Source organism: Corvus moneduloides, chromosome 2, assembly GCF_009650955.1.
Source record: "Corvus moneduloides isolate bCorMon1 chromosome 2, bCorMon1.pri, whole genome shotgun sequence".
Taxonomy (NCBI): Eukaryota; Metazoa; Chordata; class Aves; order Passeriformes; family Corvidae; genus Corvus; species Corvus moneduloides.
Genome location: NC_045477.1, coordinates 122,932,742 through 122,948,191, shown reverse-complemented (window position 1 = coordinate 122,948,191; position 15,450 = coordinate 122,932,742). Strand labels below are relative to the sequence as shown.

At 52.3% G+C, this 15,450-nt stretch overlaps 1 protein-coding gene across 4 annotated transcripts in view; it reads right to left on the bottom strand.

Annotated features, from left to right (window-relative positions):
• The window catches only part of NUP98 (nucleoporin 98 and 96 precursor), a 36,821-nt gene extending 21,415 nt beyond the window's left edge, over positions 1 to 15,406 (bottom strand). Inside the window, exons 1-15 of one of the 4 annotated variants that reach the window (XM_032101273.1) lie at positions 15,298 to 15,384; positions 13,921 to 14,055; positions 11,720 to 11,823; positions 11,215 to 11,316; positions 10,838 to 11,011; positions 10,008 to 10,147; positions 8,330 to 8,437; positions 7,570 to 7,753; positions 6,519 to 6,682; positions 5,634 to 5,771; positions 4,980 to 5,067; positions 2,618 to 2,710; positions 2,050 to 2,190; positions 990 to 1,123; positions 107 to 294 (exon numbers count right to left, since the gene is read on the bottom strand). In XM_032101273.1, the coding sequence (XP_031957164.1) occupies positions 107 to 294; positions 990 to 1,123; positions 2,050 to 2,190; positions 2,618 to 2,710; positions 4,980 to 5,067; positions 5,634 to 5,771; positions 6,519 to 6,682; positions 7,570 to 7,753; positions 8,330 to 8,437; positions 10,008 to 10,147; positions 10,838 to 11,011; positions 11,215 to 11,316; positions 11,720 to 11,792 (1,727 nt within the window). In that variant the 5' untranslated portion in view covers positions 11,793 to 11,823; positions 13,921 to 14,055; positions 15,298 to 15,384. Of the gene's footprint in view, positions 1 to 106; positions 295 to 989; positions 1,124 to 2,049; positions 2,191 to 2,617; positions 2,711 to 4,979; positions 5,068 to 5,633; positions 5,772 to 6,518; positions 6,683 to 7,569; positions 7,754 to 8,329; positions 8,438 to 10,007; positions 10,148 to 10,837; positions 11,012 to 11,214; positions 11,317 to 11,719; positions 11,824 to 13,920; positions 14,056 to 15,254 lie in introns of all 4 variants that reach the window. The other 3 variants (XM_032101274.1, XM_032101275.1, XM_032101276.1) reach the window with 3 other exon arrangements.
• Between the last annotated feature and the right edge of the window lie 44 nt (positions 15,407 to 15,450).

Below are 15,450 nucleotides of genomic sequence, written 5' to 3'. Positions count from 1 at the left end.
ACTTGCTTGTTCTTCCTATCTGAACCAGGGCACAAACCCACGGGATTGAGGGTAATATAAAGGAGTTTACAGAAGATTCTCACACAGAGACAAAGGAGAAGCTCACTTTGGCATGAAGGCTCCATTGGACAGGGAGGGCTCATCATCATCCAGCCCATCGAAGAGCTGGGACTTGGCCGAGCCCGCCGACTGCAGGGCCTTGGGCCGCACTCTGGTCGCGGGGCGTGGGGTCAGCTTGTAGTGGGTGGGGGTTGTCAAGGCCTTCTGGGCTGCTGGGTTGGTTGGCTTCAGCCTCTGGAATAGAAAGATGGACAGTTGGAACCCTCAGGGCATGGGGACAGAGCTTTAGGGTGCTCCCACCCAGGGCCCTGGAAGGTGAAGGGGAAGCAGCAATTGCAGCCAGGTTAGAGGGCTCCATGCACAGCCCCATCCATCAGCCCGGATCCACGTGCCCCTCCAGGCTCCAGCTGCCAGGCAGGGCTCACCTCCAGCCCCCGGAACCTGTCAGGGGCAGCAGCCACTTAGAACCTCCCCTAACGCTTCAAAAGACTGGGAAGTGTTTGTCATCTTTTGAACAAAGCAACAGGGAAAGATTTATCAGAGACTCTCAGAGATGTCCTAAGCAAAGCACTGCAATTATTCCAAGCATTAACAATGATCCATCTTTATTCCCAATCAGCAGCAGTGAGCACAGGAACTCCACAGCCAAGGTTGTGATGCAGGCAAAAGAAGGAAATCAAGGAACAGTTTGGGTTGGAAAGGACCTCAAAGATCACACAGTTGCAACCCCCCTGCCATGGGCAGGGAACTTCCCACTGGAATAAATCAAGCACTTTGTGTCCTGGAGGGTAAACAGCCACTGTACCACTGGGAGAGCACAGAGGGCAACTTGCTTGGCTGCTCACTGTGCATTTAGGTGAAGGCTGCACACAGACCAAGGTAATTTCAAGTGTCACCCATAAATGAGCTCAGTGCAGATGTGCACTCACCTCTTCTTTCTTCTTTGGGTCTGACATGGGGTTTCTGAAGAGTGGGGAGTCTCCAAAGGGTGAGTAGGTCAGGCTGTTGAGGTGCTGCTGGAGGACAGCTTGCTGGGCTGCAGAGGCATTGGGGTCTGTCAGAGCTACAAAAGGAGCAGCATTTTAGTTTTAGAGCTTTGGGAACAGAACCAGGGCAGGCAGAAACACAACAGTTCTCACAGCATCTCCTTCCTCCATCAGAGAGGGCAACCATATTCACTGAGCTCTCAGGGGTGAAAAGCTGAGGGCACAGAGAGCTACAGAGCAGTGGAGAGAGCCTGGCTTGCCAGAATATTCAGTGAATCCAGCTGGCTTCTGAAGGGTGTGCAGGGAAAACATTTCATGCAGAATTTTGACATTCCTGCTACCACAACCAAACATACAGGTCTAGAGTGCCCTCTACAATGGATTCTAAATCTTTCCATCTTATACCATCTAATTTTAATTCCTATCAAAATGCTCTAAGAGTTCACACCATGAAACATTCCAGCCACCAAAAGTAGCTTAATTCTAATTCCAACAAAACCAGGGTGAATGTGGGCATTCCCAAAGAACAACAAAACCACTCTCAGAACAGCAGCTTACTCTCTGGGTCTGCAGGAAGTCATGAGGAAAGCTGGAGACAACTGGGTCTTATTTTTGTCCCAATGGCACAGCATTCCTGATAATAAAGGGCCTCTAGGCCTCTCCGATCTGGAAATACTGAAAAAGCCAATGCTGCACTTCCCTTACTTTCCTTGTGAACATCTATTCTTGCTGCCCCAAATTCAACGATGGGAAATGCTACCAATCTTGAAAACAACGCTCTAAAATAGGTGCAATTATTGGGCGTGTAAAACAACTTTGAGTTCCTTTAAAAATACACATATAACTAGCAAAAAAAGGGTCATTAACATGGTCTGCACTGCGTCTGAGAACAGCAGTGGCCTCAAGGAGATGTTTCGTCATTCCAAACCCTTTGGGAGAGGTGTGCTCCTGTGTTCAGGCACATGGGAACAAGGCAGCAAGCAGCAGCTTCATGGACACTCACCTACAGCAGGCTGAGGGGCCCCAAAGCCCAGGGTAGCTGTGGAGGTGTTGAATCCTGGGGCTCCGAATGCTCCCGTTCCCAGCGTTCCCCCCAGCTTTGGCTGGGTGTTCCCGAACAAGGACGTCTGTCCTGCCCCCAGAGCTGTGACACGAGAGGTGACTGTCATTTACTACAAGACTGTGACAAGTTCACAAGCACAACAATCAATTCCTTATTAAACTGCAGGAAACACTCTCCACGCCCATGGATGCTGCAGACACTCAAGCCTCGTGATCAGACCAGAGGCTCTGAGCACAGAGGACCTCACCAGTCCCACCAGTGTGACCAGTGCTGCCCAATTTCTATCAGGTCACTTGGCACCGTGCTAAGAAGCTCCCCTTGGAGCTGCCCCGAGACATCCTGGCTTGAAGCTACAACTTTCCCAGCCTTTCCTAACTCAGTTACACGTGGAAGGTATCTTTTCAGGGTTTGATATAGGTATGTTGCAGTATCCCCACTGCAACAGTTACAGGCAATACCCAGGCTGGACCAGCACTGCAGCCAAGAAGTGAGCTGGGAAACTGCTTACCTGTTCCAAACCCTGTCCCAAGTCCAGTTCCCAGAGTCCCAGTCGCAGGCTTATTTCCAAACAAGCTATTTCCAGCAGTGTTGGCACCAAAACCTTCAACAGAACGAGCAGCTCATTAGAGATGAAATTAAAACTGAAATAAATAAGCATCACAGGGTCGAAAAGCCCTGCCACAGTCAAGGTCAAACTTCTCACTGTTTCCAGCAGTGCAGGTTAAACTGACAGTCAGCAAGAAGGGACTTCACTGGTAATAAACATATTTTAGTTATAAATACAGCATTAAAGCAGCACAGAAAAATGCTGGTCTGCCTTCTTAAGCTTTTCAGTTTGTTACAAACTTCCAAGTTTCCCTGAAAGGCAGAGCTGACAGGATGCTGCTGTATCTGGCAACAGAGTAAAATGTGCTGGCTTTTTTTAAGTGCCTGAAGGGAACACACCTCATTTCATCCTGTTTATACCACACACTCATTTCTCTGACCCTCATCACAGAGCAGGTGGGAACTCCGATCTGCACAGTTCAAGGACACAGCTGTAGCTGCAACAAGGCCACCCCAAATCTACCGTGAGCTCAGTTCTACTGCAGATGCTGACCCCATCCCATGCTTGGTTAGAACACAAAGCCAGGATTAACCTGAAAAATGGCAGGTGTGCACCAACTCTCTCCATCCAACTCCCTCTCCATTCCTCCTACAAACTGCTACACAGGCAAACCAAAACCACACACTGCAAAGGCTGGTCTCCACCAAACAGTGCCAACACACTGGTGGGGCTATGGAGACCCTGACCAGCAGAACCAGAACTTGGAAGCACCTTTCACACCCCTGGGAGGTTTGCCCAGGACTGGTCACCACAGTCAAACCCTGCTTGCCAAGGTGCTGCCCTGGTTCAGAGCACTGAGAACTGCACAGAGCTCAGTCTGGGAAGGATCCAGTTCCCAAAAGCTCTTCCCTGTCTATCCTGGCAGGCTGGCACAGCAGGCTAAAGGCATGGCAGGCCCCACTGTCTTTAAATAACCAACACAAAACAGCACCCCAGGAAAGAGATGTCAGGATCCAACCCCCGCCTAGTCACTTCTAGAGACAGTTTTGTTGCTCTGAAATCCAGGATTAAGAAGGCAAAAGAGATTTCAGAGTCCCATGAAAAGAAGCTGCCACTCCCTTCAGCCATCCCTACACATTCCTCCTGCTCAGTCACACACTCACCAGACATCAGTTCTCACATCAGGGTCAGAGGCCACCAGGAACACAACACCCAGTTCCCCAGGATGCTGGTCCTTCACACCACCAAGGAGAACAACAGCCACCAGCTAAACTGGAGCTGACTGACTTCACCCTCACTGCAGGATCTCCTGACACCTGTCCAAGCCCAGGGATCCCTGGTTTTACCCCAATTCCCCCAGTGCTGCTGTGGCAACACAGGGCGTTCACAGCCTCCTAACAAACCCCTCTGCTCCCCAAATCTTTGATTTCAGGAGTTTTCAACAACAGAACAACAGAATGGTTGGGGTTGGAAGGAACCTCTGGAGATCACCCAGTCCAAGCCCTGCCCAGGCAGGGTCCCCTGGAGCAGGTGACCCAGCAGCGTGTCCAGGGGGGTTGGGATGTCTCCAGAGAGGGAGACTCCAGGCCCTCCCTGGGCAGCTGTTCCAGGGCTCTGCCCCTCCATGGGAGGAAGTTCTTCCTCAGGCTGGGCTGGAATTGTTGTGGTTTAGTTCCTGGCCATTGCTCCTTGTCCTGCCACTGGCACCACTGAGCAGAGTCTGGCACCACCTGACAGCCACTGGAGAGATTTGGATGGATTGATGGATCCCCTCTCAGCCTTTTCCCTTCTCCAGACTGACCAGGCCCAGCTCCCACAGCCTCTCCTCATCAAAGATGCTCCAGACCCCAAATCATCTCTGTGGCCTTCACTGGACCCTCTCTTGCTCCTTCCTGAACTGTGGAGCCCAGAACTGAACAGGACACTGCAGATGAGTCTCCCTGGGGCCAAGCAGAGGGGCAGGATCCCCTCCCTGACTTGCTGGGAATGCTCTTCCCAACACTCCCCAGGACCCCAGGGGCTCTCCTGGCCATCACAGGCTGAACCTTTCCTTAAGGACCCACCAACACAGTGGCACTTGACCATCTACTTCCGGAGTCAGGGAGTCCCACCAAGAGCAAAGGCACAACCCAGCACCCAGCACATTTCCCTGCAGCAGGGCCGTGGCTCACGTGACAAATCCAACACTGCAATACTTAGCACGTGCTCTCAGCAGTGTGTGGTACACACAGTACAGCTTTAAATGATTGAAACCCCATTTTTTTTCCCGTCCCCAAACTGGGAGGGTTTGCAGGGGCTCCTAAACTCAGAGCTGGTTTGTTACCGAAGAGGCCACCGCCCGTGGTGGTACCGAACGAGGGAGCGCTGGTCGTGGTGGCTCCAAATCCAGCAGGCTTGTTCCCAAACAGGGTCTGAAAGGAAACAACAGGAATTTGGAAACCTGAGAGGCTGATACCACAGGAATCATAACAGTGTTAGGCTGCAGGCAAGGACGCAGAACTAAAGCCAAGCACAACTGAGCCCCCCCAGCCCACCTTCCCATGAATGGGGTTATCCCAAGCTGTGGGCAAGACCCCCCCAAAAGCAGCTGTTAGGGTCAGACTCGAGGGGCTTAAGGGACTTTTCCAATCTCAGTGATCCTGTGATTTTTGCTCCAGCAGAACCAAAATGACTGAATATCTAAAACCAAGGTTGGTTTTGGTCCATCACACCTTACAACCTGTATTTCCAATCCTATGCTGAGGCACCCCCAGGCACTGAGAACCTCAGTCTGTCCTGCTGCTTTCACCACTGCACACATCACTTGTTAAAAAAAGCACTCTACCACACCTGTTTATCCTCCAGTTTACAGCAAACCACCTGACTTTTGCATCTCAGACATCTTAATTCCTACGCTAACAGAACTTCCGTGAAGGTCAGCACCCCAGAGCAGGGCTCTGCTTGCTTTTCTCTCAGTATTACGAAGGCACAGACATACCGAACCACCAACACCAAATCCTGTGTTGGCTTGTCCAAAAAGGCCAGTTCCCGTTCCAAATCCAGTCCCAGCATTTGTATTGGCAGCTGTCCCAAAAAGGCCTCCAGGCTGAGAGGGCTGGGTGACCCCAAAGAGACCCTACAAACAGGAACCAGGTTAAGGTAATGCTCCCAGGCTTGTCCAAGTCCAGCACTGACAACAACAGACCCAACACACAAAATCAGGCAATAAAACAATGCTACATTTGCCTTTGTGCTGGGGAAGAGGAGGGGTGAAGAGCATTCCAGAAGCTTTAGCTCTCCTCCAAGACATTAGTTACAAAAAGGAAATTAAAAAAAAACCCAAAAAAGGTATGCTCCAAGCTTTAAAGGATATTGGAATTTCGTCACTGCTTTGAGCAGGGGAGATGGAAAAGAAACATTTCACAGGGTTTTCTGGGAGAACTCACAACAAATTCACAAAGAACACAGGATATTTGGAGCCAAAGCCTCTAGTTATGCAACAAGTTACAGCTATGTAGAATCTGTCACAAAAGCCCACAAATGCTGCTCATTTGTCACCAGAAAGCCCAGGATTTGAATTCCCACAGAGGGTTAATCATGGAATGACATAATCTGTGTGAAGATGATTGGAAGCACAGGAGTTGGTAGAGAGCAGCTGCTTGAGGAGGTGAGTGGGTACATGATTGGTGAACAGCTGACTGTTCTCCAATTGTCAGGAACAAAGCTGACTGGCAGCAGGTTCTTCTCTCCACCGCAGCCTTCAGAGCCCAGCATCCTGCTTTGACCACACTGTACTGGAATGTGAGGAACATCCCAATCCCACAGCCTCCCGTGTCCCACAGGAGCAGCTGCAGCCCCATTCCCAGCTTGCAGCCCCTCTTACCATGGTGTTGGTGTTGGGCTGGCCCAGGGTGCTGGTGCCCCCGAAGGAGAAGCCGGTGTTCTGCGTGGTGGTGGCCTGGCCGAAGGGTTTGTTGAACAGACTCGTGGTCTGGGACTGCTGCCCAAAGAGCCCGCCCGTGGTGCCGGTGCCAAAGCCGGTCGTACCTGGGACACCACACGGGGATTAGAGACCAAAGCCAGCAGATCCCACACTCCGGCATTCAAACAGGGAGAAAGGTCATGGAATATCCTGAGCTGCAAGGGACCCCCAGGGATCACCCAGTCCCACCCCTGGCCCTGCCCAGACCTCCCAGCAATCCCAGCCTGGGCATCCCTGGCAGCGCTGTCCAAACGCTCCTGGAGCTCTGGCAGCCTTGGGGCCGTGCCCATTCCCTGGGGAGCCTGGGCAGTGCCCAGCAGCCTCTGGGGGAAGAACCTTTCCCTGATCTCCAGCCTGAGCCTGCCCTGGCCCAGCTCCAGCCGCTCCCTGGCTGCTGTCTCTGCTCATCCAACAACCACCTCCATTCCTACAGCCTGGAGGATCTGGATCTGTTTACAGCCAAATTCCACAAACACAAATACCCATTATTAGGAAAAAATCCTTCCCTGTGAGGGGTGGGCAGGCCCTGGCACAGGGTGCCCAGAGCAGCTGGGGCTGCCCCTGGATCCCTGGCAGTGCCCAAGGCCAGGCTGGACATTGGGGCTTGGAGCAGCCTGGGACAGTGGAAGGTGTCCCTGCCATGGCAGGGATGGCACTGCGCGAGCTTCAAGGTCCCTTCCAACCTGAACCACTCTGGGATTCTATGATCTACTTACCTTTCAGTTTGCACCAAAAACTAATAAAAATCCAATTGTTGTTTCAATTTTTCCAAGGAAACATAAGAAAACAGATTTCTATGGCAAAGACCCTCACCAGTGAATGCTGGCAATACAAGCAGCACAACTCTGAGCTCACAGCAGTGTTTCAGCATTTTGCACCACCGAATTTTAAATGGTTTAACAGAATATTTGCACGTGCACTCCCAGGAAGGGCAGGGCCAGGCAGTACTTACTGGTTCCAAAAGCAGTTTTATTCTGTCCATAAGAAAAGCCTGTATTGGTAGTGGAAGAGCCAAAAAGTCCCGTGGCTGTGCTGGACGTGGCAGTGGAAGAGCCAAACAAGCCAGCAGTTGCTCCTGCTCCTACAGGATTCGTGGGTCCTTTCCTATTTGCCTGGTAGTCTTCCAAACGGAGTTCCTAGAGGAAAATCCAGCTCTTTTTACACAGGACAAGGGCAGACAAGTGTCCTTACCACAGGCACACAGCACCCAACCTTCCCCAAGGTGAAGGCTCAAGAAAAGCTGCAACATCTATGTTTTTAAAAATAAGGACACTAAAAACAAGACCTGAACCTAGATCCATGTTCAGGCTTCAATTTGACTTCCCAGAGGTTTTTCAGATCTTTTCATAAAAGATCTGTTTTGAAGGGTCAAACAAACCAACCGGAATGGGAAGGCCTCAGGTTAAATCCTTGGGAACATCAGTTTATTATAAACAAGTGAGTTCTGCATGGGATCCTGCAGAGCAGGATCTGTTCTCAACAGGATCTTGTGTCCTTCTGACAAGATGGAATTTCAGCTCTTCCAGACCTGCATTAAGCATTTAAACCCAACTGCAATTAACGTGGCATTGCATTAATTGCTTTACTTGACAACATCTCTTGCGTTTGATGCAGATATTGAAGGTTCATTAACATTCTTCCATTAATGAGCACAGACTGTAATGATGGCCCAGAAAGGCCCAGGGTAAGGCTGTGTCCCCCCCTGCACTGACCTCGAGGGACTTGCTCTCATACTCCTTCATGGCAGTGATGCACTGGTGCTTGGTGTTGATGTTGGTGCTGACGCCGGATTTCACCATGGTGTCAGTGCCGGTTGGGGGCTGCCGGGCAGGGAGGAAGGGCCAGGTTAAAATCCAGATGAATTTGAGGGAACACAGAGAGAACTCCCTGCAGGCCCTGGGAAATCCTACACCTAGCACAGATCTGAGGCTCTGTGTGACTCCTCTGCTCTGCCCAGGCAAAACCCCACCTGCAGAGCTGCCTCCAGCCCTGGGGCCCCAGGATAAGGAGGACACGGAGCTGTAGGAGCGAGTCCAGAGGAAGCCACAGAGATGCTCCAACAGCTGGAGCCCCTCTGCTCTGGAGCCAGGCTGGGAGAGCTGGGGGTGCTCACCTGGAGAAGGGAAGCTCCAGGTTTAGGCCCCTTGCAGGGCCTAAAGGGGCTCCAGGAGAGCTGCAGAGGGACTGGGGACAAGGGCTGGAGGGACAGGACACAGGGAATGGCTTCCCAGTGCCAGAGGGCAGGGCTGGATGGGAGATTGGGCAGGAATTGTTCCCTGGGAGGGTGGGCAGGCCCTGGCACAGGGTGCCCAGAGCAGTTGGGGCTGCCCCTGGCAGTGCCCAAGGCCAGGCTGGACATTGGGGCTTGGAGCAGCCTGGGACAGTGGGAGGTGTCCCTGCCATGGCAGGGGTGGCACTGGATGGACTTTAAGGTCCCAACCCAAACCTTGTGTGATTTCATGGTTTTATGATGCCATCATTATTTGTACAGCTGAGGCCTCACCCAGGTGTGTTCAATGACAATCAACAGTGGAATTTACCCCAGGAGCACTCAAAAAAACTCCCAGCAATTCTGCTTTTGGTTTCACTTTAAAAGCAGTTTACCTCAGTTACTGACACAAATCCTGAAGCTCTGCATGAATTTCACTATCCCCCCTTTTTTAACAGTGCTATGAAAGTACAAACCAGCAGTACTGCAAGAGCCCAGGCAGCACCACAGCTCTGCCCCCACAGCCTCAGCCTTACACTAGCACAATCCAGAAATGAAGAGGGATGAGATCTGCATGAACAAGTTTTTGGGGAAAGGAGTCCCTCTTCCAGCAGGCCCCAGTTAGACCAGTTCCTCAAGGCCTTTCTGCTGGGCCTCCCTCCAGGTCCAACTGCCACAGAACTTAGTAGCAGTTACTGAATCCTGTCTTAAAGGGGACTCGTCCAGAGGAGGCAGGACACCACTCCTCTCCTTCCAGGTCCCATTCCGAAAGCCAGGCTGGCTCAGGAGGGCTGCCCTGATCCTGACCCATCCCAAGATGTCTGTAACCATTACTGCTGCCAGCATTTGCCATGGATCACCTTCAATTCCATGGCACTTCCTGGGAAGGCTCAGCTTTGGGAGCTCCTCTACCCCTTCAGCATTAGCACAGCTCTAAATCCCACAAGTCTGAAATCCTATGGTGTTTGAGAAGCTTTTCAAATTCAGGATAAAACCTGGAGTTAATGACACCTATTTCCACTGCAACAGTCCCTCTAAAGGGATGTTTTCAAATAATTTCAGAACACTTGCATATAAACTCATTTTTTCATCTCAGTGACCAAGACATCATACGAACAACTGCAAAACCGAATGCTTCCCACAGTGAAGGGGCTGGATTAAGAAGAAAAAGCAGAACTTACATTAAATTTAATAGTTGTGCCAGTTGGAGCAGCAGTAAAGCTGGTTGGGCCAAAGAGAGAACCAGATGTGCTCCCAAAGGGGTTGGAAGTGGTGTTGGTGGTGCCAAAGAGCCCTCCGCTGCTGGTGCTCGTACCAAAGTCTGAATAAAGCATAAAAAAATAACATCATCAGTACTAAAACAAACCTGAAGTTTAAAACTTAAACCCTAGTATTTTATTCAAATTAGAAACTGGTTTGAAAATGGAAAAAACAGCTGAGAGAAAGAATTTGACAGCAGAACTGGAAACTGATGGTACTGCTAATCCAGTTCTCTGCTGTGAAGAGAACTCCAGAAACACCAAACCACAGCAGCCAGTTTCCTTCTATTCCTGACAAGCAGGAAGAAAATAATACAGTAATTCTATAATAAAGGGAATCAGCAAGGCTCCCTGTCTCTTCTCAGAAGGGGCTGCAAGCAGTTGCTTTTGCTTCATGGAATTACAAAAGAGTTTAACAGCATTCCCTGTCTTCTCCTGGCACAGACAAACCCAACTGTAGCTGCTCTGCCACAGGATAAAAACCTAAAATCAAGCAGCACCAAAAGAGACTTCAGAATAAAAAAATTCCAGCCAACCGCCTCTGGCAATTTATTTTCAAATTTAGGGCTGGCATCACAGCTACAGATTCAGGAGAACATGGGCTGCTCCTTGGCTGCTGTGGGCCCAAGGATGTCACTGTATCCTCCAGGAGAAACCCCCCAGCCCCACCCTGCCCCCTGTCCCAGCCCCCAGGTAGATCCAGCTCCCCCTGCTCTCCCATCAAACAGCAGAGGGGCACCAGTTTCACTCACTTCCAAAGCCAGCTGGCTTGTTCTGTGCAAAGGCATTGTTCTGGGATGAGAAGAGGCCAGTGCTGGTGGTTCCGAAGAGGCTGTTTGATGTCCCAGTGGAAGTTCCAAACCCAAAGCCAGTGCTGGTGGAGGAGGTGGCTGGTTGGTTGAATGTGGTTGACCCAAACAACCCTCCTGCAGACAGAAACAGGCTGTTAATCCTTCACAACCTCCTTTGCTTGGGAGCTTTGATGGGTTCTTGTTCTGGGCTTGGGAGGGCACTAGGTTATTTTTTGCTGAGGATTCCTTGGTTTGGGGGTTTTTCCCTTTCTCCCCCTCCCTCCCTTTTTCACCAACATTCCCCCTGCAGGCCCCGCTCCCCTCCCCTGGGGCAGTACCTGGCTTTGTCTGCGTGCTCCCGAAGAGGCCCCCGGTGCTGCTGTTGGAGCCGAAGGCCGATGTTCCGAAGGCCCCTCCGCTGGTGGTACCAAAGCCAGCATCTGCGAAGCAGAGCCCAGTGAGCCCCTTCCCAACGGCCGCGCTGGGAGCACGGCTGGAGCGCCACGAGCACCCCTCACAACAGAGCTCTTCCTTCCAAGCCTTCCCAACAAACCCAGTACTGACTGCAACCCCAAAAAACCCCAGCGAGACCACCTTCCCTAAGCACTGCATTCTCCGCTCTTCCTACAGAGGGAAGCTTCCACAGCAGCCGTGGAATCCTGGTGTCTGCCCAAACTAAAAGCTCAGGCTCCTGAACTTCATCCAAGCCAGCTGGAGCACCCAGCAGCTCCCTAATTCCATCCCATGAGGGATCACCACCTCCATGGGATTTTCTGAGCTGCACTCCAGGAAAAGACACCTCATTAAAAACCACCTTAACACCACCTTAGATATTTTACTTACTTTGCCCAAAGGTTGAAGTCGTCCCAAAGCCAGTGCTGCCTCCGAACGGAGCTCCAAAGGATTTGTTAAACATTTTGGGGATATATCAGGTTTTCTCCCTAGACCTGGAAAGCAGAATGCAGGTTTTATTGAAAGCTTATCCTACAAACTCATTTTCCATCTCCCTCATTGCCGAGGGCAGCAATCCCACCGGAATCTTTCAGCACAAGCCCCATGGCACTGTGCGATTCCAAACCCCGCCAGAGCCCTGTGGGGTCAAGGACACCAACATTCCAGTGACACCACAGGTAAGGAGGTGGCACTAAACATCGGTGTTCCTAAAATTATGGTGTCACCCCCAATTATGGCTGGAGTTCCTGCCCATCTCAGCCTGTGTCCTGGGCTGTGGCAATCCCACAGCAATCCCGGGGGTTTCCAGGACTGATTTTCCTGTTCAACCCTATTTGCCAACTGCTTCAAACACGACAAAGGGGAATGCACTGCACAGGGATTACAGGAATCCACCCTCCTTCTGCTTCCCACTTCAGCACTTCCCAGCAGTTGCTGTTCCAGGGGAGTTTTGCCGGGCCCAATTCCCTTTCCCCCCCCATGGTTTATTTACAGCACATTCCCTGCTGCCTCTCCTCAATCTCCTCCCCGAGCACAAACAGGTACAAACTCTGCTCCAACTCCCTGAGTTTGGCAACAAATCCAGCACAATCCCCACGGCTCCTTGGGCACACTGTCAGGGAATTGTGTGGTGTTTTCCTGCAGCTCCACCATTGAAAAATTCCAGATTAGCCAAAAACGTGCCAGATTAACAAAAAAAGCCAGTACTACCCCCAAAAAAATGTACATAGTACCCCCAAAATGGCAATACTAGCAAAAAAAAAAAAGCTAGAACTAGCAAAACCAAAATGCCATATTAACCCAAAAAATTCCAGTGTTAAAAAACAGTATTACCCCAAAAATGCCATGTTAACCAAAAATAATGGGCGTAACGATCCGAGAAAACCCATATCAGCCAAAAGAAACTGACAATATTGACCAGAAAAAACATGTATTACTAAAACAATGCCTTATTAACCAGAAAAATGCCAGTATTACCCAACCCTCCTCCATATTCAGCAGGAAATGCAGGAATTCCCCCACATTCCCAGGTACTCCCTGGCAGCAGTAGCTGACACACAGCAGTGCAGTTCAAGAACGGCCCACACCAGGAATATGCCCAAAGCCAACAATTCCAGTTAAAGGCAAAGCTGCCCTTTCCCTGTGTCCAGGTTTGGCAGCTGCCTCTTCTCAGCCCCCTTTACCTCCTCCCAGCCAAAGGAAGCACACGGGGACTGGGCACTGCCTAGCACAGCCTCCCGGCAGGGAGATCACTACATCCATCTGCCCATCCTTGAAGTTCAGATGTTTGCTTCCCTAAAACCAACAGCACTTTCTGGGAATGGCCAAATCCAGACTGGGAGCAGCCACAGTCTTCCACCATCCCTGAACAGCTGGAGACTAAATCAGCCCAGAGCAACCAGCATCCCACACTTCCCTGACCAAAGAACTAAAAAGATTATTTGTGTCACCTCCAACTATTCCAACAGACACACACCACAATTTTGGAGTGTTAAGGGTCTCCACACTTCCACAGGCAAATCCTTATGGATTTCATTTGTCACAGGAAGAGGAATGTCAGTGAAATGATCCCAGTAAATGCCAGAAAAAGCTGCTCTGACAAACTCTCGGCACTCCCCAAGCTGAGAGGAGCTCCTGGGAGAGCTCCTCTGGCACAGGGTAACATTGCATCCTGAGCCCTCCTCACCTTCTCCCATGGAATCCCTGAGGCTGGAAAAGCCCTCCCAGCCCAGCCAGGCCCAGCTGTGCCCCATGCCCACCTTGTCCCCAGCCCAGAGCACTGAGTGCCACCTCCAGCCCTTCCTGGGACACCTCCAGGGATGGGCACTCCAAACCTCCCTGGGCAGCCCCTGCCAAAGCCTGAGCTCCCTTTCCATGGGGAAATTCCTGCTGCTGTCCAACCTGAGCCTCCTGTCAGGGAGTTATGAGAATGGAACGGTCCCCCCTGAGCCTCCTTTTCTACAGGCTGACCCCCCCAGCTCCCTCTCCACCAGGACCTGCTCCCAAACACACCTCTCCACTCCTATGGAATATTTTCAGCCATCTCCCCTTGCCCCAGTGCAAGTCTCTCTTTCAGGCAACATAAAAATCACCTGCACGTTCCAGTTGTCCGATGTTGTGACTCTCAGCCTTATCTGCAAATTCACAAGTCCCTCATTTTCCGTGGTTCCTCTTTCTTAAGTCACTGCTCTCACATTGTCCTGAGATCATTAAACACCAAAACCTACCTAAGAAGAAACCTGAAATATCATTTTCTAGGGAAAAAAGAGTTATGGAAAGATTTCTCCCTCCCACAGTGTGCATTTCGTTGTACTTCGCACCCACCCCACCTTCCTGGCAACTCCTCCAGGGCTGTGTCCAGTTCTGGGCCCTCAGGGCAGGAGAGCCCTGGAGGGGCTGGAGCATGTCCAGGGCAGGGAAGGGAGCTGGGAAGGGGCTGGAGCCCCCCCCAGGAGCGGCTGAGGGAGCTGGGAAAGGGGCTCAGGCTGGAGCAAAGGAGGCTCAGGGGGGACCTTGTGGCTCTGCACAAGTCCCTGACAGGAGGGGGCAGCCGGGGGGGTCGGGCTCTGCTGCCAGGGAACAGGGACAGGAGGAGAGGGAACGGCCTCAGGCTGGGCCAGGGCAGGCTCAGGGTGGACAGCAGCAGGAATTTCCCCATGGAAAGGGAGCTCAGGCCTTGGCAGGGGCTGCCCAGGGAGGTTTGGAGTGCCCATCCCTGGAGGTGTCCCAGGAAGGGCTGGAGGTGGCACTCAGTGCTCTGGGCTGGGGACAAGGTGGGCATGGGGCACAGGTTGGACTGGATGGGCTGGGAGGGCTTTTCCAGCCTCAGGGGTTCTGTGAACTCAAGAGGTGGAGCAGAATTAGTAAAACTCGAGGGTTTACACAACATTTCTCTCCCACTCGCTGCACCCCCGCGCCAAAGGGCTCTAATTGAACTGTAGGAGCAACAACACAAAATCCCCGTAAAACCACCCAAAGAACCACAAGTCATCAACACAACTTTAAATCCCGTATAACCAACCTAACTTTAAACTACAACTAATTAACATGACAGTAAGTAACTCCCGGCCCCGGGAACAGCCGGGCCGTTACCCACATCAAAAGCCGCGTATCCCCTGTGGAAAACATCCGGAATCTCCAACCGCACCGGTACCACCAAAAAGGCCTAAAAAACCCCCAAAGCCGGCAAGTACTCCGGAGACTGCCGGGGCAGGACGAGCTGGTCCCTCCCCCCGAGAAATCCCACCCGCTCACGGCCTTCCGGCCTTCCCGCCTCCCCTCCGGCCCTTCCTCCGGCCCTTCCTCCGTCCCGGGGCCTCCCCGCGGCCCTCCCCCGCGGGACCACCCGGTCTCCCGGCACAAAAGGCCTGGCGGCGGCGCCACAACCACACTAAGCACGGCAGGGTGAGCAGGCCCCGGTGCTCACCGCAGGTGCCGGGCAGGGCAGCCCCCCCTGCCCCGGTGCTCACCGCAGGTGCCGGGAAGCGCCGCTCGGAGCGGCCGGGCCGGGTCGGGCCCGCGGTGCCGCCGCCGCCGCCTCACGGGGCCGCAGCTGCGTCACAGCCCGCGCGCGCACTCCCGGCCACCACCGCGCGCCGCCCCAGCCCCGCCCCGCCCGCCGC